This window comes from Kogia breviceps, chromosome 14 (genome assembly GCF_026419965.1).
Source record: "Kogia breviceps isolate mKogBre1 chromosome 14, mKogBre1 haplotype 1, whole genome shotgun sequence".
Classification (NCBI taxonomy): domain Eukaryota; kingdom Metazoa; phylum Chordata; class Mammalia; order Artiodactyla; family Physeteridae; genus Kogia; species Kogia breviceps.
In genome coordinates this window covers 85238844-85262441 of record NC_081323.1, presented here as the reverse complement: position 1 = coordinate 85262441, position 23598 = coordinate 85238844, and the positions used below count along the sequence as shown (strand labels likewise).

General features: G+C 47.7%; 1 protein-coding gene across 1 annotated transcript in view; it reads right to left on the bottom strand.

Annotated features, from left to right (window-relative positions):
- Positions 1-23205, bottom strand: part of KPNA7 (karyopherin subunit alpha 7) — a 48959-nt gene extending 25754 nt beyond the window's left edge. Inside the window, 3 exon segments of the mRNA XM_067012243.1 lie at positions 5735-5860; positions 7712-7800; positions 22938-23205. Of these exon segments, the coding sequence (XP_066868344.1) occupies positions 5735-5860; positions 7712-7800; positions 22938-23064 (342 nt within the window). The 5' untranslated portion in view covers positions 23065-23205.
- Between the last annotated feature and the right edge of the window lie 393 nt (positions 23206-23598).

The window sequence follows — 23598 nt, the reverse complement described above, 5'->3', positions numbered from 1 at the left end:
GGAACCTAGAAAAATGGTACAGATGAACTGGTTTGCAGGGCAGAAATTGAGACTCAGATGTAGAGAACAAATGTATGGACACCAAGAGGGGAAAGCGGCAGGGGGCGGGGGTGGTGTGATGAATTGGGGGATTGACATGTATACACTGATGTGGATAAAATTGATGACTAATAAGAGCCTGCTGTATAAAAAAATAAATAAAATAAAATTCAAAAATTCAAAAAAAAGAAAAATGAGGAAATGCATAGAACAGACCTGACCCAACACACAGCTTGGAGCCAAAAAAATAAAATAAAATAAAAATAAAAAATAAATAAATATGACAGTATAAATGTATTTTTTAATGTAAGTCTTTCTTCTGACTTAAAAGACAACTGCATGACGCAATAATTATAAACCTATATTAATGGGCACATGATGTGTAGAGAGGTAACTTGGATGATAATGAGAGCAAAAGCAGGGAGGGAATAAAGTTATATAGGAGTCTTGTTTTATATACTATTGAAATTAAAATGGTATTGCTCCAACCTAAATAACCAATGGATAAAAAGAAGAAAAATCCAGGGAACTTAGAAAATACTTTGAGATGAATGGAAAAAAACCATACAATATATCAAAACCAATGAGATGTAAATAAAGCAGAGCGCAGAGGGAAATATGTAGCCATAAATGCAAGTATTGAAAAAGTAGAAAGCTCTCAAATCCATGACCTAACTTCCTACTTTAAAATATTAGAAATGAAAGAAAATTAAACCCCCCCAAAATCAGAAGACAGGAAATATTAAATACTACAGTGGAAATAAAAGAAAGAGAATGAAAAAAATAGAGAGGAAAAAAATAATCAATGAAACCAAAAGTTGGCTCAAAAGAACATAAATGACAAATCTTTAGCTAGACTGACCAAGAGAAAAACAGATGAGACTCAAGTTACTAAAACCAGGAATAAAATTGGGAACATTACTACTGAATTAACAGAAATAAACAAGATTAGAGATGCTATGAAAAAAGTATACAAACAAATTAAATAGTCTAGATGAAAGGGACAAATTCCTAGAAACACAAATCAAAAGTGGCTAAAAAATAGAAAATCTGAATAGACCTATAACAAGAGATTGAATTATTAATTTTTTAAAAATTCCACAAAGAGAAGCCCAGATACAAAATGCTCCACTGGTGAATCTTTACAAACATTTAAAGAAGAAATAACAGCAATCCCTCACAAATGCTTCCAAAAAATAGAAGAGGGAACTTTCTAGCTCATTCTATGAGTCCAGTATTACCCCAACATCAAACTGGACAAAGATATTACAAGAAGCACAGACCAGTATCCCTCATGAATATATCTTAAAATCCTCAACAAATTCTAGAAAACAAAATGCATCAACACATGAACAGGATTATACATCATAATCAATTGGGATTTAACCCAGGAATGCAAGGGTGGTTCAACCTATGAAAATCAATGTAGTACATCATATCAATAGAATATATGGGGGAAAAAAGCACGATCATCTCCACAACTGCAGGAAAAGCATTTGACAAGATTCAGCACCCTTTCATGATAAAAAAAAAAAAAAAAAGAAAAGCATTCAACACAAACTAGGAATAAAAGGGAACTCCCTCAATCTAACAAAGGCATCTACAAAAAACTCACAGCTAGCGTCATACTCAATGGTAAATGAATGAAAACTTCCCCCCTAAGATCAGGAACAGCATATGATATCCACTATTGCCACTTTTATTCAACACAGTATTGAAGTTCAAGACAGGTTAATTAAGCAAGAAAAAGAAATTAAAGGCATCTAGATTGGAAAGAAAGTAGTAAAACTCTCTCTGTGTGCAAATGACATGATCTTAAATATAGAAAATCTTAAGGAATCCACACACCAAAATTTAGAGCTAATAGACAAGATTCAACTAGGTTTCAGGATAACATACAAAGATCAGTTGTATTTTTGTACACTAGCAATGAACAATACAAATTGAAATTAAGAAAATAAGTTTATTTACAGTAGCATCAAAAAGAATAATACTTAGGAGTAAATTGAACAAAAGAAGCACAACACTTATATGCTGAAAACTATTTTTAAAAATTAGAGAAGACTTAAGCACATTGAAAAATATCCTATGTTCATAAACTGGAAGACTGAACATTGTTAAGATAGCAATACTCCACAAACTGATCAATGCAATCTCCATCAAAATCTGAGCTTCCTTTAGTGAAAAAATTGACAAGCCAATTCTAAAATTCATGAAGAAATGCAAGGGATTCCCAAAGAGCCAAAATAATCTTGGGGGAAAAAAAGAACAAAATTGGAGGACCCACACTTTCCAATTTCAAAACCTACTACAAAGTTAAAGTAATTAAGTCTGTTGTGCTGGCATAAGGATAAACATATAGATCAATGGTAGAAAATTCATAGTCCACAAATGAACTCTCACATTTATGGTCAACTGATGTTTGACAAGACTGCTAAGACCATTCAATGGAGAAAGAATAGCCTTTATGGTGCTGGGACAACAGACATCTATATGTAAAAGAATAAAGTTGGACCCCTACTCATACCACTTAAAAAGATTAACTCAAAATGGATGAAAGACCTAAACATAAGAGCTAAAACTATAAAACCCTTAGAAGGAAACATAGGCATCAATCTTGGTGACTTTGGATTAGGCAATGGATTTTTAGATATGATACCTAAAGCACAAGCAAACCAAAGACAAAATATAGATAAATTGGACTGTTTCAAAATTTAAAACAATCTGTGTTTCAAAGAGTCTATCAAGAAAGTAAAATGACAGCCCACAGAATGGGAGAAAAGATTTGCAAATCACATAACTGGTAAGGGTCTAACGTTCAGAATATATAAAGAGCTCTTTCAACTCAATAAAAAGACAAATTACTTGATTTTAAAAATTGTCAAAGCGTTTGAATAGACATTTCTCGAAAGGAGATACACAAATAGCCAGTAAGCGCATGAAGAACTGCTCGTCATCATCAGTCATTAGGAAAACATCAAAATTACAACAATACAACCTTTCACACCCATAAAATGGCTCTAATCCAAAAATGGACAATAACAAGTGTTGGTAAGGATGTAAGAATGTACAGTGATGCAGCTGCTTTGGAAACAAGTTTGGCAGCATATCTGTTTCCTATTTGTACTGTAAAAAATTACCAGAAATTAGTGGCTTAAAACAAAGTTACAGCCTACGGTTCTAGGGGTCAGAAGTTCATGATCAGTTTCACTGGACTTTTAAAGTCAAGATGTTGGCAGAGCTGTTTCCTCCTGGAGGCTCTGAGAGAAGAGTCTATCCTCTTGCCTTTTTCAGCCTCTAGTGGGGCTTCCTGTGTTGCTTGGCCCCTCCCATCTTCAAGGCACTACACGCTCATCTCTGCTTTTGCTCTGCCTTGTCCTTCATCCTTCTTATTATTATAAAGACAGATGGGATTACACTGGGCCCATCCAGATAATCCAGGATAATTTCCACATCTCCAGATCCTTAATCTGAGGACTTCCCTGGTGGCGCAGTGGTTAAGAATCCGCCTGCCAATGCAGGGGACACGGGTTCGAGCCCTGGTCTGGGAAGATCCTACATGCCGCAGAGCAACTAAGCCCATGAGCCACAACTACTGAGCCCATGTGCCACAACTACTGAAGCCCGCGCACCACAACTACTGAAGCCCGCGCACCTAGAGCCTATGCTCCGCAACAAGGGAAGCCACCACAATGAGAAGCCCACTCACCACAACAAAGAGTAGCCCCCGCTCGCCACAACTAGAGAAAGCCTGCGCACAGCAACAAAGACCCAACGCAGCCAAAAAAAAAAAAAAGAAAGAAAGATCCTTAATCTAACCACATCTACAAAATCCCTTTTGTCATATAAGGTAACATTCACAGGTTCTGGGGATTAGGATAGGGAGATATTGGGGGTGGGGGGACATTATTCAGCTCACCACAAGCGCTGCCTGAAAGAGTTAAACTTAGAATTATCATACGACCCAGCAATTCTACTGCTACATATACCTGACAGAACTGAAAATAGGTCCAGACAAAAACCTGTGCACAAAACATTCATAACAGGGACCTGGTGGTCCAGTGGTAAAGAATCCACCTTCCAACGCAGGGGACGAGGCTTCCATCCCTGGTCAGGGAACTAAGACCCAACATGCCACGGGGCAACTAAGCCCACGAGCCACAACTACTAAGCTGGCGCACCCCAACAAGAGAGCCCGCGTGCCACAAACTACAGAGCCCATGCACCCTGGAGCCTGCACGCCACAACTAGAGAGAGAAAACCCACACGCCACAACCAGAGAGAAGCCTGTGCACCGCAACAAAGAGCCCGCGTGCCACAACGAAAGATCCTGCATGCCTCAAGGAAGGTCCCGCATGCCACAACTAAGACCCGATGCAGCCGAACATTTAAAAAACTAAAAAATAAGCATAAATGTTTTTGAGGAAAAAAACAAAGTTCATAGTGGCATTACTTATAACACCCCAAAAATGGAAACAATCCAAATGTCCATCAACTAATGAATGAATAAACAAAATGTGGTATACAATGAAATGTGATTCACCCACAAAAAGGAAAGTCCTGACACATGCTACAACATCAATGAACCCTGCAAACGTTTTGCTGACGGAAAGAAGCCAGGCACAAAAAGCTACGTATTATATGATTCCATTAATATGAAATATCCAGAAAAGGTAACTCCACAGAGACAAAGTAGATTCACGGTCACCAGAGGCTGGGGGAAGGAGGAGTGAGGAGTGACTGCTTCGTGGGTGTGGGGTTTCTGCTGCGGTGATGAGCATGTTCTGAAATTAGTGAGCGGTGATGGTCTCAGCACCTTGTGAACATACTAGAAACCGCTGACTATATTCTTTAAAAGGGTGAACTCTGTGGTATGTGAATTCGAGTTTTAAAAGGAACATGCTAATATAGGCTAAAAAAGAAAACTCTTTCATAGTTTGGTTTCACAGTTTCATCTTCCTTGGGTGGCAGGAATCCTATAGGGACTCCTCGAGACGAATTAAGCTGGGTAGAGTAGGGTTCAGAGTCCTACGGCAATTCAAAGGATGATCTCACAGCCATGCCACGTGGTGGACAGTAGGACATCATGGGACCCACTCGCCCATATTGGACCAATCTCTGCCCTCTAAGAGGCTGAATCCTAGCAGGACGCAAGGATGCACACGGATAGTTAACATAACAGATCATAAAAGCCATGAAGACACAACCCCATCAGAGTTCTAACCCTGCTAAGTCAGGGCGTTCTGCAAAAGCACAACAATATTGGCCTGGAAGCACCCCAGGATGTGCCTTGAGTGAGCTGGGGGCAGATGGAGAATGGAAGCTAGATGATAGCACTCAAGTCCTAGGTAAGACGTGACGGGTCGAGTGACTATATGCCTCCAGTGAGGGAGAACCTCCGTGACCCCTCACTTCCCGTTTCTCTGGCTGAATGGCAGCAAGTGAATTCTCGATGAGACGCAGCATCTTCTCCACCCCCGGTTAGAACATAGATCCCAGACTCACGGCCACCAAGCTAATGACACTTAGCTTGCTGAAAACACCAGTTTAGTTCTAATCACCATCTCTCTACCCCTTTCCTTAAAGGGCCTCCATTAGAGCTTGCAAGTTCTGACTCAAACATTTTCAACGCAGAGAAACTTACTGAGGATGTATTTTATACCCAACTGCTCTACATGCCACGCTCCCGACGTACCCCTCTGGTCTGCTGCTCGGAAGGGTCAGGGGAGGCATCCGTGATGTTTCTCCTCTTCAAGGTCTGCTCATCCTTCTTGGCTTTCCGGAGCTCCAGGCTGACTGCTATCCTCTGCTGCCGCCTCACCTAATGAGGAAAAGAATGGGAGCCCTTAGAGCTGGGAGGGAAGTCAGGTCGTCACCCTGTTTAGCCTTTAGAGCACACATCAAAGCATCCAATTTCACTTTTACAGATGCCACAGGCTGGAAGAGTTCAGATCACACAGCTAGTCAATAGCCAGCTCAGTTAGCCTCCTCTGCTTCTTTCTCCTCCTCCACCACCTCTAGAGAGATCGTCAATCTTCCTCCCAAAGTGAAGGAAGACCATATGCACGCCCATTGGCCAGCCAGGATTCGCAGGTGTAGAGACCTCTGAGCAAAGCCACCCATTGCCCTGAATCTGAGCACATCTTCATTGGTGCTGATTACGTCCAGAGAAGCAGGGCTGTGCCTTCTAGCTGTGGGCACCCAGGTGGGGCAGGGGACGGAGGGAGCAGCCCGGCTCCGGATGTCCTTGACCTTTTCCACTGTTGGGAATCAGCCTATAGGTCATTCAAACCTTGATCCAATCCCAAGAGTTTTACTTGGACACCAGACTGAGGAAGATGGAAATTGTAAAAACAAACAAACCCCCTTTTCTTCTTTTCTCAGGCAAAACTCAGACCTTACAGTATTGAGAATCCTGGGGAAATGATCTAATCTTTATGGATAGATGAGTTTGGGGTTGAAGACTTTAACATATTAATTATAAGGAAGTCAGTGTGTATTAGATACTTCTGGTTCCTTTAAGAAGCTATTTGAGCCTTGCTTGAAACTAGGGTCAATGGGAATTCCCTGGCGGTCCAGTGGTTAGGACTTGGCGTTTTCACTGCTGGGGACCGGGGTTCAATCCCTGGTCGGGGAACTAAGATCCCGCAAGCCGTGCGGCACAGCCAAAAAGAAAAGAAAAGAAACTAGGGTCATTGTGGTATTATCTGGAAAGGCGGGGACACACTGGGGGCCTATGGAGGCAGTTGTGCTGTTCCCATCGCTAAGCGGCCCTTCCCCATAGAGAATTTGGTACCTTTGGCTTCTACCTTCTCATCTCCTGGCCCTTCCTGCTGCTGTCCCCATAGAGGGTTTGATTTCTTTGTTCTAATTGGTTTCCTTTAATCCGTGGCGGTCTTGGAAGCCAGACAGCCAAACTTGCTGGAAAGGGTGTAAGTAAGAGGGATTTGGCTTTGGATGGTGTTCAACTGGGCGGCTATGCCCCTGTGCTCTCCTTATCCTCAGCTGCCTTTCAGATTCCCAAGGCGTAGCCAACTTGATCTGTCAGTCAAGATACATAGATACAGGACACAGAGCTAGACAGAAAACCTGGAGACCAGAGAAGCCGAATGAGAGAGTCACACACAGCACAGCCTCCCTGGCCCAGCCCTCACGCTCATCCCAGTAGAGAGAGCCGTCTGGACTTTTCACTTCTGAGTCCTATTTCTCTTCAAGGCATGCTGGTTGGTACCTGTATTCCCAACATCTTAGCCCCTTGGTAAGCCCCCTGGACATGCAGAGCTGCAGGTAAGCATCTACATGCCAGGCACTTGATGCTGCTACCCAGGTCCTAAGAGGTAGGTATCAGCCCCATTTTATAGATGAAGAAACTGAGGCTCTGAAGTTCAGTAGTTTCAAGATCACATGGAGACCTTGATTTGAGTCTACAGTTGTCTAAGTCCATGAGGTTGGATTCTCCCCACCTTCAATATTTTACTATGACATTTTCAGACATACAGAAAAGTTCAAAGGATTATTCAGTGACCATCCGTGCACTTACCCACAATGAACATTCTGCTATACTCGCGTGTTGACTCCATCTAGCCCACTCGCCACTATTGCTAATGCGTTTCAACCACGTGCTTTTTACTGCACCCACCCTTGGGAGAGTAAGGTATTGCTTCACACTCACAGATGCATCTCTGCCACGATACTTAAATTTTCTCAGCCTCTCTTCCGGAGCTTCCAAAGTCGGCATATTGACTAGAAGAGGTAAAGCACCTGTAGGTAGGACAGTTCCAAAGAGGTTTTCAGTGCTCAGTATGTGGTTACTAAGTTAAAGCCATCCGGGCTGTAAGCCCTTAAAGGACCCACAGTGGAACAGACAGCAGCATCCACAGGCATCACATGCCAGTTCAATAGGCAACAAGCATCATGAGAACTCAGAAGGGACCAGCCCTGGGCTACAGGAGTAAGGGATATCTTTTTAGGGGCAGTTTGGCTTGAACTGGGCTTTTGGTGGCTAGGGTAGGCTGGAAGGAAAGCACAGAACCCTTCCATGCGGCTGGGTCCAAGGAGCTCTGTACAGAGCATATGTACAGGATGCTGAGGAGCCCAACCAGGCTATGATAGGAAGATGGTCCTCTTCTCCTACATCCGATCCACCAGCACATTAGTACAGGGCTGTCTCAAGCACGTTCCACTCCTAATTTTTTTTTGTTGTTTTGCGGTACGCGGGCCTCTCACTGTTGCGGCCTCTCCCGTTGAGGAGCACAGGCTCCGGATGCGCAGGCTCAGCGGCCACGGCTCACGGGCCCAGCCGCTCCGCGGCACGTGGGATCCTCCCGGACCGGGGCACGAACCCGCGTCCCCTGCATCGGCAGGCGGACCCTCAACCACCGAGCCACCAGGGAAGCCCCCACTCCTAATTGTTTGGAGGACCTCCTCCACCCTGGGCTAGCCTCCCATCATCTTTCACCCACACTATGGCAACTGCCTCCAAACTCTACTCCCTGCTTCTACCACTGCCTCATCCCAATCTGTTCTCTACACAAAGCCATGTGATCTTTTAAAAAGAAACTGACCGTGTAATGTCCCCCACTTTTTCCCCGCCCTCTACTGGCTGGTTGATCTTAGAAGAAAAGTCAAGTTCACCATGATGTCCACCCTACGTGAGCTGGCCTCAGCCCACTTTTACCCAACAATTCTTTCCTATCTAAGAAGCTAAGTATCTTCCCAAGCTGTCTGTTTCACTTTCTCCATAGCTTTTTACCACAGCTCAATATTTTCTTGTTTGTGCACCTTCCCCTCCACGCTCCCGAGGACGATGGGACCACGCGTGTCTTAGTTACGATTCCTCAGGCCCTCCACGATGCATGGCATGTAGCAAGTAGGTACTCAAATATTTGTTAGAAGAGGGTGGTGAGTGATAAGCTCACAAAGGGAGTTAGCCCTCCGTTAGAGGAGGGTTATTCAGATCAGGGCAAGTTTGGACTTCCCACAGGGCAGCAGGGAATAAATAACCTTTCTTAGAAGCATGCAATGAATACTCGTCTGTTTCTAAGTATACAGGATAGGCCAGACTACATTATACCACAGAGAAAACTGCATAAAGATGACCAACAGACTCTCTCCTTGAGAGTAGAACATCTGGGAATAATTTTGGTAGGAGAGACTAATTTAGACGTATCAATTTGGATGGGACGGTGTAGACAACAAGGAGAATTCTGTAAGTGAGGAGAGAGCCAAGGAGACAGAAGAGGAACTCTATCTGAGAACAGAACAAGAATTGAGTCTTGGTGACCTGCGTATTAGGGTCCAAGAAAACAAAGAGCCAGCAAGGGACCGGGGAAAGGAGGGAATCTGAGACAGAAGAACAGAAGCGCAGCCTCAGAGGCACTACCAGTTAACAGCTGCTACCAGCCAGGGACAAATCCCTAAAAAGAAGCACCACCAGCCCCAGACAGATAAGAGAGCATGTCAGCTGAGCCTCAGAGCTGAGGCTTCACTGCCGTGACTTTGCTTGTGCTAAGGCATTAGTCTCTTTAGGAGCTCGGGCAAGAATAGCTGACAATGTGTGCAAATCTGAGAGTGGGAAATGCAAATTACTTCCCAGAATTGACCAGTTGCTCCCCCCCCCCCCAGCACATCTCATCTGGAGAGGTGGAGAGTGACACAATGGGTCACAGGAACATTTGCGAAGCTCTAAACATTCTGTTAACGAAGTCACACTGGTCACCTCCACCACCCCAACCCCCAGAGAGTCAAGGAGCCAACGTGACATCCATAGGCCTTCCATTGCTGTGTATTTACCAGGAGAAGCACCATGTATAAGTTGGCTTGAGACAATCTCAGGCTTTAGATTAATTAGGTTAAAAGTTCAACCTGGAGGTAGATTGACCTCCGACAATACACCAGAAGCCAGCACATCAGGAAGAGGAGAGAATGATGCCGCAGGACAATCTCAGCCCTGGAGGCTCAGGCCAGAGAGTAGCCATGTCCCATCCCTTCACCTCCTTTAAAGTCGTCTCCAATCCTGCCCCATCAGGAAAGAAAGAGTTGCTTTTTATGACCCAGTGACCCACAGGTAAATCATTGCTATTCATCATGACACCCTTGAAAGCACCATCACAAAAGAGTTTTCCAGCTGCTGTAATAGCCAAGGTCAACAGGATGATCCGTGGCAACCCGAGATTTGGGTTTAAATAAGGAGCTATATGCTACATCTCCGAGAGGTAAGACATATGGCAATATAAATTAGGAGCAGGATAGTATTATGGGCCTATTTCAGGCAGCAATGGCCAAAATGTGTTTATTACATACCAGGAATATTGGACACTTAGGATTAAATGAAGCAACATTATGAGGTATCACCCCACACCAGTCAGAATGGCCATGATCAAAAGTCTACAAACAATAAATGCTAGAGAGGGTGTGGAGAAAAGGGAACCCTGCTATGCTGTTGGTGGGAATGTAAATTGATACAGCCACTATGGAGAACAGTATGGAGGCTCCTTAAAGAACTGAAAATAGAACTACCGTATGAATCAGCAATCCCACTACCGGGCATATATCTGGACAAAACTGTAATTCAAAAAGCTACACGCACCCCAAAGTTCATTGCAACACTATTTACGATAGCCAAGACATGGAAGCAACCTAAATGTCCATCAACAGAGGAATGGATAAAGAAGATGTGGTATATATACACAATGGAGTATTACTCAGTCATTTAAAAAAAAACACGAAATAATACCATTTGCAGCAACATGGATGGACCTAGAAATTCACGTCACGCTAAGTGAAGTCAGGCAGAGAAAGACAAATATCATATGATATCACTCATACGTGGAATCTAATTTTTCAAAATGATACAAATGAACTTATTTACGAAACAGAAACAGACTTACAGATATCAAAGACAAACGTATGGTTACTAAAGGAGAAACGTGAAGGGGAGGGATAAATCAGGAGCTTGGGATGAACATACACACATGACTATATATAAGATAGATAACCGCCAGGGACCTACTGTAGAGCACAGGGAACTCTACTCAATATTCTGTGATAACCGATATGAGAAAAGAATCTGAAAAAGAATGAATATATGTATATATATAACTGATTCACTTTCCTGTACACCTGAAACTAACACAACATTGTAAATCAATTACACTCCGAGAACATTTTTTTAAATAAATTAGTAAAAAACTCAAAAAACATGAAGCAACGTTAACAGTAAGGGAGAGAGAGCCCCATTTTGCAAGTGAGGAAACCTTTGCAGATGCCATTTGCCAAAGTTCCCACAGCTGTTAAGCCGCAGAGCCAGGAATCAGCCTACGTCTGACTCCTGCGTCACGCTCTGGATCACTAAACTTTGCAGCCGATAATCTGTAACAAGGTCAGATGAGGAAACACCGAGTCTCCACCGTGGGTGGCACTTAACACATGGGTGAGATGTTGGAAAACAGGGAAGTGCACCGTTTTAGACAAAGGAAACAACAGAGGCCGCTTTGGAAACACTCTGTTGCCACCTCATTGCTACGTCTCACTCACTGTTAGGGGCCCAACCAACTCAGCCCATGAGACCGTCTGAATGTGCACAGAGGCCGGTTTGGTACACGGGGATGAAATGCTTTTTGCTCCTTGAGAGACCCAGGGCAGGGCCTCGTTCTAGGACTGTTGCCATGGGAACCATGCATGCTTCTGTCACATCTCGATGGTGTGGATATAAGGAAGCTGGGAAGTGGATCCAGGGGTTCAGATGGCCGCCACTTTCCTTCAAATCAAATATCAATGGGAGGGCTTCCCTGGTGGCGCAGTGGTTGAGAGTCCGCCTGCCGATGCAGGGGGCGCGGGTTCGTGCCCCGGTCCGGGAAGATCCCACGTGCCGCGGGGCGGCTGGGCCCGTGAGCCGTGGCCGCTGGGCCTGCGCGTCCGGAGCCTGTGCTCCGCAACGGGAGAGACCACAGCAGTGAGAGGCCCGCGTACCGCAGGGGAAAAAAAAAAAAAAAAACCAATGGGAATTCCCTGGAGGTCCAGTGGTTAGGACTCGGTGCTTTCACTGCCACGGGCCTGGGGTTCAATCACTGGTCGGGGAACTAGGATCCCGCAAGCTGCGCGGTGCAGCCAAAAACCAAAAACCGAAAATCAAGTGGAAGGCCTTTATCAGGTGGCATAAGCAGAGAAAGCCTGACTTCAGATCAGAGTCCCCCCTTGTCCCTGAAAGCAGTTTGAAAGTCACAGATTTGGCCACACCACTTCATCTGGGGACATCCTGCAAAGCCAGCTGCAAAGCAGATCGTTCTGGCTTTCCCAGGCTTCTCTCCTCACAGCTCAAATGTGATTCCTTCCCCTCACATGGCTATTTCTAGCCCCAGGAGAGCTGGCTACCCAGTCATCCTTTACCAGTAGTATAATGAGAACGCTAATTTGGAGGCTTTGAGTTATGCACCCAAAGCAAAGTCAGTACCTTTCTTCACTGATTCTCTAAATTTGAGATCCAGAGAAAGCCAGACCAGTTACCTAGGCAAACATCATCAACGTAGGGGCTGACGCCACCCCCGCAGCCTCAGGCCAGCTCTGCTGCTCCCTATACTACGAGACCCCCTGCTCTGGGTGTCAGGTGGCAGAAGCCCACCCAAGGGACCCTCCCTGGCCATGCCTTATTAATGGCACTGGGTCACTTTCTCTGGTGGGAGCATTACAGGCCATTTGTTTTTTTCTGTCCTTCCCTAGGTCTAGCCAAACTTTGACTGTGAGCATCTTTCATGAACCCCAAACAGTTTTAAATTAAGATATGTCTCATCACCCCGGAGTTGGCTTCTATAAAGCAGGATTTTTCTGATTTTAACACATGCTCGCGGCTTAAGAAAATGAAATACTTCAGAAGCGTACTGAGCATTAACTCCCTATAACTCCCTATAACCCCACTCCTCCTCCAAGTTAACCTCTGAAAACGCACACCACCCTCTACACGCCCCAGCCGCTCTGCACGTGGCCCGAGGTGCTGATTGCAGCGGGGGGAGCCGATCACAGACAGGGTTTGGCAGCGCGCTTCTCCACTTCGCCTGTACTGGGGACATCTTTCGATGCGTGTTCAGATCTACATCACTAACAGCCCCTTGTTCAAACAAAGTGGGATTTGTTTGAAGCTAAAACCACACATTGGGTTGGAGTGAGGCTTATTCAGAAGGACTGAGCCGACCTCAGCTCCAAGGTCAGCAAGCAGACACCGCTGGGGCTGGAGTGGGCCCCCGGGAAGGGGGCTGGTCTCCAGTTCCAGGGCCCCCGCCCCCTCCACCGGCATTCTTCGGCTCCCTGCACGGCTTTACCAAATAGACGTGTCCTGACACCACCTTGGAGGCAGGGAGACACACAGCCATGCCTCCCTCCCCGGCCCATGCTGGCCAAGATGAGAGGCACGTGTCAAAGCAAGAAGGAAGCAAGCAACCAGGCCTTCTTCCCGTGATCCACCTCCAAGGCTTGGAAAGGCTTTGTTCCCCAGGTGAGAACGTCCCGAGGGATATTTCAGGGAGTAGGACACCAGCAAAGACGCAGGGCACACGGATCTACAGGCTGCCGGCTGCCGTGTGGGTGACGCAGCCCCAGGCCCCCTGCCATCCCCCCCCCACACCCCGCCTGGGCTCTGGAGGGTGAAGGGTCCCCACCAACTACCACCCACTCCTCACCCATCCTGAAAACAAGCCAAGCGCCCCTTAGGACAGCTTCTGTCGACCAAGACTGAAATTCAACAGGGAAAGGCCCAGCCTGGGCCTCCTGGGAGCCACTGCTCCAGGTAGGCCACCAGCTGCGGGGACGGCATGACCGCAGCAACCTCTCTGGAGCCCCCAAACAGCTTCTAAGGTCCCCGGCACCCTCCACCCACCCATCACTCACCTGGCAGGAAGCCGCAGTCTCCAGCCCCCTGGTTGGCCTTAAATGCCCTCAGCAGGTGGAATGTCTTTGCAGGCATTTGGCCCATCCCCACGGGGTTGGTTTCTGACCAATGTCAACGGTTCTTGGAATCACGTGGGGAGCTCCGCCCACCCTGCCGCCAGGGCCCCACCCCAGAGACTGATTGAGCTGGTCTTCGCGGTGCGAGGAGGCAGGCCTAGGTCTCCAGGTGGCTCTCATGCACCGACAAGGTACAGATGGGAGCCACAGAGGCACCGCAGACCTTCAGGCTCTGCAGCTGCAGCCTTGGAGGCCCTCGGATGGATGTTCAAGAGGCGAGGGGCGGCCGCATTTACCTCCAGGGAAGGGTTTGTGTTCTGGGTGTTTAAGGCTTCTGGGATTCAGCTAGATTGAGTGGCCTCTTCCTAAAATTGAAGGATTAGGCTTAAAGCTGCTGTCGAACAGTTAACAAATGTTTCTTCCCAAGGCAGGAGAAAGATTGGGTGGTGGCGAGAATGGGTCTGCCTCGTATTGAAATGGAAATGGGAACAAAATTTCATGTATTTCTTCAACAAATATTTATTGTCCCCACTGTGTTTCAGGCCCTGGCGTGCAACAGTGAACAAGATGACCTGGTTCCCGCCCTCCCATCAGGAGCGGAGATGGGCCTAGAGTGGGAACAGGAGAGTAATTGCAACAACACAGGGCAGGGGAGGTCAGGGAGGGCTTCCTGGAAGAGGTGATGCTAGAGCCACATCTGTAGGAAAAGGAGTCAGCAGGTGAAAAATTGTGAGAAAAGTGCTCCAGGCAGAGGGGACAGCATAGGAAAAGGCACCGAGGCAAGAAAACCCAGCCATGGTTCACCTGGGAACAGAGGCCGTTCAGGAGTGTTAGAGGGACGATGGGGTCAGGTGCCAGGTCAAAGATGGCCTGGTGCACAGGGGAGGGGTAGAGGGAACCATCCACTCTGGTCCAGGCAGCAGGGAGTTGTACTGTGTGTAGGGGATTTGATTTTTTTTTTTAATTTTTAAAAATAAATTTATCTCATTTATTTATTTTTGGCTTTTGGGTCTCTGTTGCTGTGCATGGGCTTTCCCTAGTTGTAGTGAGCGGGGGCTACTCTTCGTTGCAGGGCGCAGGCTTCTCATTGCGGTGGCTTCTCTTGTTGCGGAGCATGAGCTCTAGGCACATGGGCTTCAGTAGTTGTGGCTCATGGGCTCAGTAGTTATGGCTCGTGGGCTCTAGAGCACAGGCTCAGTAGCTGTGGCACACGGGCTCAGTTGCTCCACAGCACATGGGATCTTCCCAGGCCAGGTCTCGAACCCGTGTCCCTTGCATTGGCAGGCGGATTCTTAACCACTGAGCCACCAGGGAAGCCCTGTAAGGGATTTTAAATCAACGATAAAACCAATTACGTAGGAATTCCGAAGAGTGTCAGGGGGCTGCACCCACCTGTTACTCACTCTTTGAAGGTGTCTGGACTTTGTCCGGAGAGCAGCAGGCAGCCCCTGAATGTCCCAGCAGGGTTGGGTCCCTACTTGCCTTATTTTTACTTTTTTCTTTTATTATGGAAAGTTCCAAATTTGTAAAAGTGGAGAGAAGAGTACAAATGAATCCTTGAGGGACACCGAGGTTCAACAGTTACCAACTCCACCTTTCTTCTCCCCCCATCTTTTTTATTATGTACTTATTGATTTTGGTTGGTGTGTTATAAAGGAAATCGCAGGCATATGATTTCATCCATAAAGTTTCAGAATGAATCTCTAACAGATAGACTTAAAAACCAAACCAAAATACCATGATCACACCTACCAAAAGCAACATTCTTAGTGGGTCATTTTAGAATATTTAGGCTGACCTGGAGGGAAGGGTTAAGAGGAGGATTCTTTCCCAGGAGGGGCTAGAAAGAGGAGGTGTCTGACCCCAGGACACCCTGGTTACGGCAGGAAATGGGGGCGGAGAAGTCGGGGTTCTGAGTTGGTGAAGCGTGGGGTTCAGGGTCGGACCCGCACATCCAGGTGCCTGGAGAATATCGAGGCGGGGATACAGCAAAGGCCAGTCGGCTCAGAACTGGGGTGGGACCCGGTGACCCGCTCGAGGCAGCAGTGGGTGATAATGACACAGAGATATAAGTTAAAGCTGTGGTTTCAAGCTGAGGTGGCTGGTAAGGAATGGTGTCAGGAAAGGGGGATTCAGGACGACTTACAGGAGGCCTGATTCCCACAGGATCCAAGGCCAGCACAGAGGTTGCCCCAGGCCTCCCTGTTCTGCCCAAGCCATTTGAGACAACCCACTTCTCTCCACCTCCACTAGGGACCCAGGCCCGACGGCGACCCTCTCACCTCATCACAGCTGTCACTGCTTTGCCCTGTGCCCCTTTGGGCTTTTAAAGACACACACACACACACACACACACACACACACACACACACACACACGCACAGATCCTTTAAACATTTAAGTCAAGTTATACCACTTTGCTGCTCAAACGCGCCAGTGCTCCCAACACCCCTACAAATGCCTATCAGGCCCTTCATGCTCTGCCTTGCCTCCCATCCTTGTCCTCTGACCTTACTCCCTCCACTCTGGCTTCAGCCACCCCGGCCTCCTCTCGGTCCTGCAAACACATCAGGACCGTGCCGGCCTCAGGGCCTTTGCACCTGCTGTTCCCTGTGCCTCCCTCACTTCCTCCAGGTGTCAGTTTTGAGAGACCATTCCTGGTCACCCTGTCTAAAATCGAACCTCACCCCATCCTTGCATCCCCACCTGACTCACTTCATTCTGATGTTCTCCCAGGCAGCACTTGCTAACATCTGAAATGCAATGCATTCACTTGCTTGTTTATTTCCCATCCCCACCCCCGAAATAGAACATAAGCTCTACGAGGGTAGGGACATTGTCTGTTTGACTCGATGCTTTATCCCCACGGCCAGGAAGAGTCATTGCTCATTATATTTGTGGAACGCCTAAGTGGGCGCGTGCTGGCCCCAGAGCCAGGCTCTCCCCCTGCCCCCACTGTTCCGGGCGTCCCCCCTCCATCACCCAGGAGGTACCCAGGGTGTACGGTGGGCGCGCTCAATACCCTTCCCGAGCCAAGCATTGAGCGGGCGCCCTTTGAGTAAATCGAATCAGCTCGCCACACAGAGACCACGGTCGCCCCCCAGAGGACTCAGAAAAGCAGCAGGAAGATCCCTTCAGATGGAATCCGAGTCCTCAAGTGGAGGTCACTTCATCCCCTCCGACTCCTAAGCCCCGATCACTGGCAAGGGCCACACCGTCCACCCAGGCTGGGAGCATGACCTCAGCTCCCCGCTTCCATCTCCTTCCTCCATCAGCCCCACCCTCCACTGAGCCCCTTTCCTCGACCCTCCCGACCTCTGCTCGGGGCTGAGCCCTGGGGACCCCTCGCCCACTGGTCTGACGGCAGGTTCCCACACCTTGCCAACAAACTCTTACGTTAACTTCTCGAGACTGAATGACCCGGATGGGTTTGTCTACCTGGTTTGTTTAACCTGCCTTGACTCCTTCGATGCAGTAGGAGTTACCAATCGCGTTTCACAGAGTGGGAAACTGAGGCCGCCGACCTCGATGTGAATTACCTGAGGTTACATGATGGGGAGACCAGGTCTGCGTGGCCCCCACCTTTGCCTCAGTGGGCTACTGCCTGTGCCAGGGTCGCATCTGTTTCCCTTCCTCCCTCCCTCCCTCCTTTCCCCCCTCCCTTCTCTCTCTCTTTCTGTTTTTGTCGTAGTAAAATACCATGACATAAAATTGACTATTTTAACCATTTTTGCGTGTACAGAGTTGCATTAAATACATTCACGCTGTTGTGCAGCCGTCACCCTTGTCCATCTCTGGAACTCTTTTCATCTTTCCAAACTGAAACTCTGTCCTCATTAAACACTGACTCCCCAGCCCCTGGCACCCACCCTTCTACTTTCTGTCTGTGTGAATGTCATGACTCTGGGGGCCTCATATAAGTGGAATCACACAGCAGTTGTCCTTCTGGGACTGTCTTACTTCACTCAGCATGACGTCCTCAAGGTCCATCATGTTGTAGCAGGGGTCAGAGTTTCTTTCCTTCTGATTTCTGTCTTTAAAACAAGAACATGTTTCTCATGTTCACGTAGCATCATTAATACTGTTATTTACAAGTGGACTCCCGAGTGGTGCGGGAGGGGGAGGAGTATTTACCGCTGACACGGTTTATACCGGCCAGCGCAGGGCTCTAGTAAACGCGGACTGATTTCTATTCGGTTTTCATTGTCTTTAAATCCTCTGCAGTCAGGGCCCCTCCTTGTGACCCATGTCCCCGGCCACCTGCTCCATCATCTCCCCAACTCCGGGCATCACTGGTTATTTATAAATGCCCGTTCATTTATATTAATAATGTAAAAGGGGTTAAAAAAAGAACCCCAGAATTGGAGAGTTGATGTCACAATTCCTCAGGGGATCCAGGGAAGGTTTTTTTCCTTGAGGTCAGTCTTTGAGAATCCACGGCTCCGTGGGAATCCATGGCTCCTGACAAATGCAGCTGTCACCGTCCTTGGCCTCTGCACATGTGAGCTTGTGTGTCTGTGTGTAGATGTCTGCGTCTGTGTCCGTGTGGGTATGCCCGTGTGTCTCTGTGTGCATCTGTGTATGTCTGTGTTGTGTCTCTGTGTCTCTGTGTCCATGTGTCTGTGTGTGTCCCTGTGTGTCTGTGTGTGTGCACACACGTGTGAGAATGTCCCCAGATCCTGGGGGGACTCTAACTTCCCAGGATGCTGACGCTTAAGGAGTTCATTTCAGATTCTTGGGAAATGCTATTTGGCCCAGAACCAGGAGAAAAGGAGGAAAGGGGATATTAAGGAAGACAGAAAAAGGAATCCACATTGATTATTTATCAAGTCTGAGGCTCGCCGGTAAAATCAGGCCTGAATCCTTCCACACAGCCGTTATTTCCTCAAAGCATTTCTATTTTCCGGGCCGTCCGGCACCACCCCTCCCAAGTTTCTCACCCACCTGATTGCCCTAAGCATTTGGTTTTCTGGGGGTGAATTTTCTCCTCATTGGGGCCGCTGAACCGCAAAGGCACAAGTCGCACCCAGGGTCCAGGGTTGTGTGTGGCTTTCCCCTGACACCACGTGACCTCAGGAGCTGGGCTGTGGACACGGCTCCTTTGGGAGCAGCCCCTGGGTGCCTACTCTGTGCTGGCCTCTGCGAGGTGCAGGAGTGAACCTGACGGGGTCTCTGCTGCCGAGAAACTAAGAATCACAGCTGTCACCGCTCGAGCGCTGAGGCTCTCACGATCACATAGGGTCTTTGGGCCACCATCGTCACCTCACCATGTGACAACTGGCTGGGTGAGATGGATATTATCGTCATCCCAGATAAAGGAGGGAGGGAGGTATTCAAAGACAGCACTGTGTGTCCAGCACCGCACTCCCACTCCCTGTGATGGCTCTGTGGGGGACATGCTGTCCTCACAGAGTACAGGACAATAAGGCCAAGGTTCACGCCACCCCAGTCTGGGGCCCCAAAGGGAGTTGTGACATAAATACGTGTTGAACGGATGGATGGATGAATAGATGGGTGGATGATAATGAAAGTGGACAAGTGGATGGATGGATGTTGGATGGATGCATGAGTGGATTGATGGATGGATGGGTGAGAGATTATTCAGCTGAGCTGAGGTTTGAATTCACCAGTTATTTGACCTTGGGGGATCCAGAGAAAGCAGAGATTCTCTCCTTCGGAAGAATAAGAATAAATACTTCTTGACAAAGAGGAAAGATGCCGGGGGGTGGGGATAAAAAGTGAAAACAATTTTTAGATATTTTGAGATAATGAAATGAAATGAAAATGGCACAATAGTGCCAAATAAAATCAAATTGAGATCTAGGTCTAAATGCACTATGAAAGAGAAAGAAACACAGCTGGAGAAATCTATCTGCAGCAGGCTTGACCACCATATTTCTGGGATTCCACAGAATTCACGATTAATTAGGAAATCTCCGGTTGGCTTGGAATCAGAGACTTGTCCAGCTGGGCTGACTTTGGAGAACTCCTTGCCCGGGTCCAGCTTGTGTTAGAGGAGCCTGTCTTAGGCCTCATCTTCCATTTCAGAGTCTGCAAGGAAGTTTCCAGCAGCGGCCTGCTCGGGCTCTCCCCTCCCTGAGATGACCCTGCAGAATTCCAAGGGTCTCAGGGGCGAGGGGCTATTTCTGGGCCCAGGCTCCGTGTCCATGTTTGGCCTTCAAGGAGCACACTGTGAACTTCCCTGCACCTGCCAAGGTTTCATCCGGCAACCCTCCTGGGAGGGCACTGATCCCCCCACCCCCACCCCCACCCCTTCCTCCAAGGAATCAAACAGCAGCTGGGAATGCAGCTCCAGGAGCTGCCAGGAAGTACCCTCCAACCACCACCCTGGGACAAAAAAACCAAAGGGAAGATCTTGAGATATATCTCTGACGGGTATTTGTTCCCTTTTTGATGCTAAAAAATAATCTCAGACCCCGAAAACAGTCCTTCTCATTGAGAAAAACTTGAGGCAACACTGATAAGTTTGAAGAAGGTTTAACAAAAATCACCTGAAATTCTGCCGCCCAGAGCTAATGGGTCTGCCGACCTGGCTAAGGATCCTTTCAGATAAGCTCTCGGTGCCTCTGTTTACACAGGTGCCATTTTGCAAAAAAGGGCTCAAGCTGTTCTATAACCGTGCTTAAAAAACAAAACAAAACAAAAACCCAACAGTCCGCTGTGAGCCTTGTTCCATGCCAATAAATGTGAATTTACATCATCAGCTTAAAAAGCATCCATTGTGCCTTTATTTCACCTTATTTATAGTTCATCACTAGTTAGATTATGAACTAATCCCCTATGGATGGACATTTGGGTTGTTTCCAACTTTTCCTCCTCACAGTTTGTTTGACCAGCCCAATAGCACTCTCCTGCAGAATGTCCCCTCTGCTCCCTTCTGTGCAAAGCTAGCTCAGAGATGCCTGAAGGAGGGAAGGAGAGAGAGAAGAGAAAAAAGGAGGAGGAGAGGACAGAATAACAGCATTCGGGCTTCTAAAGAGGTTCCCCTGAGGCGCTGAGACGAGAGCCTGGGTGGCCAGTGCCTGGTGAGGGGCTGCTCCAGGCCCAAGGTGGGAAGTTGGGGCCAGAAGCCTCAGGCGTGACTCAGCTGCCCTCCCTCAGATCGGAGGGTTCCAGAACCTGGATACCCTAGAGGCATGTGTCCAGCCTACACATCCAAACTGTGTGGAATGTGGAGCTGGGACGATCAGAGAGGCGGCAACGAGATGCTCCCATGAGCGGGTGGGGATCGGGCTGCCGACACCTGCAGAAACCGGCTGAGGATTACCAGGCGCGACAAATATATTCCAACTCTGTCCCCACCTCAACCCCTGCAGCCCCAGCCCTGAGCCAAATTCTCAGAGCTCACGGCTCCAACACCTGACCTTGCTCAGAGGAGCCCAACACGCTCCAGGGAAGCTGCCCAGAGATAAACAGAGGTGGATGGAGGGGGAATTTCTTGGGGTCTCCATTCTGAGTCACGTGGGGAGATCCTTAACATGTAGGCAGCGTATCACCACTTAAACACAATTTAAAGATGAGCCACAGGAGAAAATAATTTCATAGCACATATCCAACAATGGCCTTGTGTCTAGAATATATAAAGAGCTCTCGAAATTCAAAAATAAGAAAACAAACTACCTGATGATTAAAAAAAAAAATGAGCAAAAGATCTGAACAGATACCTCACCAAAGAAGATACGTAGGTGGAAGATAAGTATGTGAAAAGATGCTCAATATAATTCATTAACGATGATTAGTTACAAATTTTTAAAAAGCATTTTCGAGTCCACAATCCATTTTTTTTTTTTTTTTTTTTTTTTTTGCGTTATGCGGGCCTCTCACTGTTGTGGCCTCTCCCGTTGCGGAGCACAGGCTCCGGACGCGCAGGCCTAGCGGCCATAGCTCACGGGCTTAGTTGCTTCGCGGCATGTGGGATCTTCCCGGACCAGGGCACAAACCCGTGTTTCCTGCATCGGCAGGCGGATTCTCAACCACTGCGCCACCAGGGAAGCCCCACAATCCATTTGATCATTTCATCAAGTTCTGTGAAGTTAGTAGTTGTTGTTGTTATTATTATTATATTATTTTTTATAATTATTATTTTAATATTATTTTAATAAATTTTTAAAATTTTTATTTATTTTTTGGCTGCGTTGGGTTTTCGTAGCTGCATACTGGCTTTCTCTAGTTGCTGCGAGCAGGGGCTACTCTTTGTTGCAGTGCATGGGCTTCTCATTGTGGTGGCTTCTCTTGTTGCGGAGCATGGGCTCTAGGCACGTGGGCTTCAGTAGTTGTGGCTCGTGGGCTCTAGAGCACAAGCTCAATAGTTGTGACACGCGGGCTTAGTTGCTCCATGGCATGTGGGATCTTTCTGGGCCAGGGCTCAAACCTGTGTCCCCTGCATTGGCAGGCAGATTCTTAACCACTGCACCACCAGGGAAGTCCTGTTGTTGTTATTATTTTTCCCATTTAATAGTGAAGAACTGGGAGGCTCATGGAGGTTAAAAGACTTACTCAAGGTCAAAACTGAGACTCCTAGTGATGGAACTCTTTCCACTTGGGATGTCTCTGCATTCTAAGAATGTTCTAGAAGCCGACACTTTGTATCCAATTGGACAAGGGCACACTGCTTTTTAAACAAGGAGAGAAGACCACACCCACCCACAAACCCCCACCATCTTGGATGGACAGACCTCCTGCTTCATAAGCAGGAGGCCCTTAGGAGTGTACAGTAAATGTGTGGAGGGGGTGACCGCTGAATGTCCAACAGCCGTGCCACTCGTAGGCTGGGAAAGCCCACCCTGTGGATCTTCCAGAGCTGGCGCTTTGCTTCATAGGAAGGCGAGGTGCTGTCCCAGGAGCAGCTGGCTCCTGTCCAGGGCCTAGCACACGGCAGGGAATCTACAGCTTTGGCGTCCTGACTGCGGATCTGAACGGGGGCCCGATTTACTTTGACTTACCTTGAGTGAGAAGTCTGTTCCATCCGAGGTTCTGGGCCCTGGTCCTGGCACTGGGGGGCCCTCCAGGGGCACTGCCAGGGTTGGGGGTGTGGTCCTCAGGCTGTAAAACAGCAGAAGGCTCGAACATGGCGCTGCTCTTCGGCGTTTATCTCCCAATCTCGTCTGCCCTCCCCAGGCATTCTCCCGCTATAGCGCTCAGCACAGTGTCTCCCCACCAGAGGCACAGAGTCAACAGAGCAAACTCCTCAGAGGCAGAGAAAGAGTCTAGTTAACTGTTTGTCTTTGCTGGGGTAGCAGAGAACCTGGCACAGAGCACAAGGGACTGGGGAAAGGAAAGAAGGGGGACGGGGGCAGAGATTGACACATCTGGACGTAGATGACAAGAACAACTTCCATCCTGACAACCCCCCGAACAGAGTACTGCACTTGGTGTCACTGTTCCCATACACGGCCCGGGCTTTCATTCATTCAGCGAATATTTATGGACCGTCTAATAGATGTCAGGCATTTGTATGAGCTCACTTACTTCTCATTACAAGCCTATGTGGTAGGTACCACTGTTCTCCCCATTTTCAAGACGAGAAAACTGAGGCACAGAGAGCTCATAAGGGGCAAACGCAGAGAATCTGGTTTCTGAGTCCAGCAGTTCTTGACCACCACA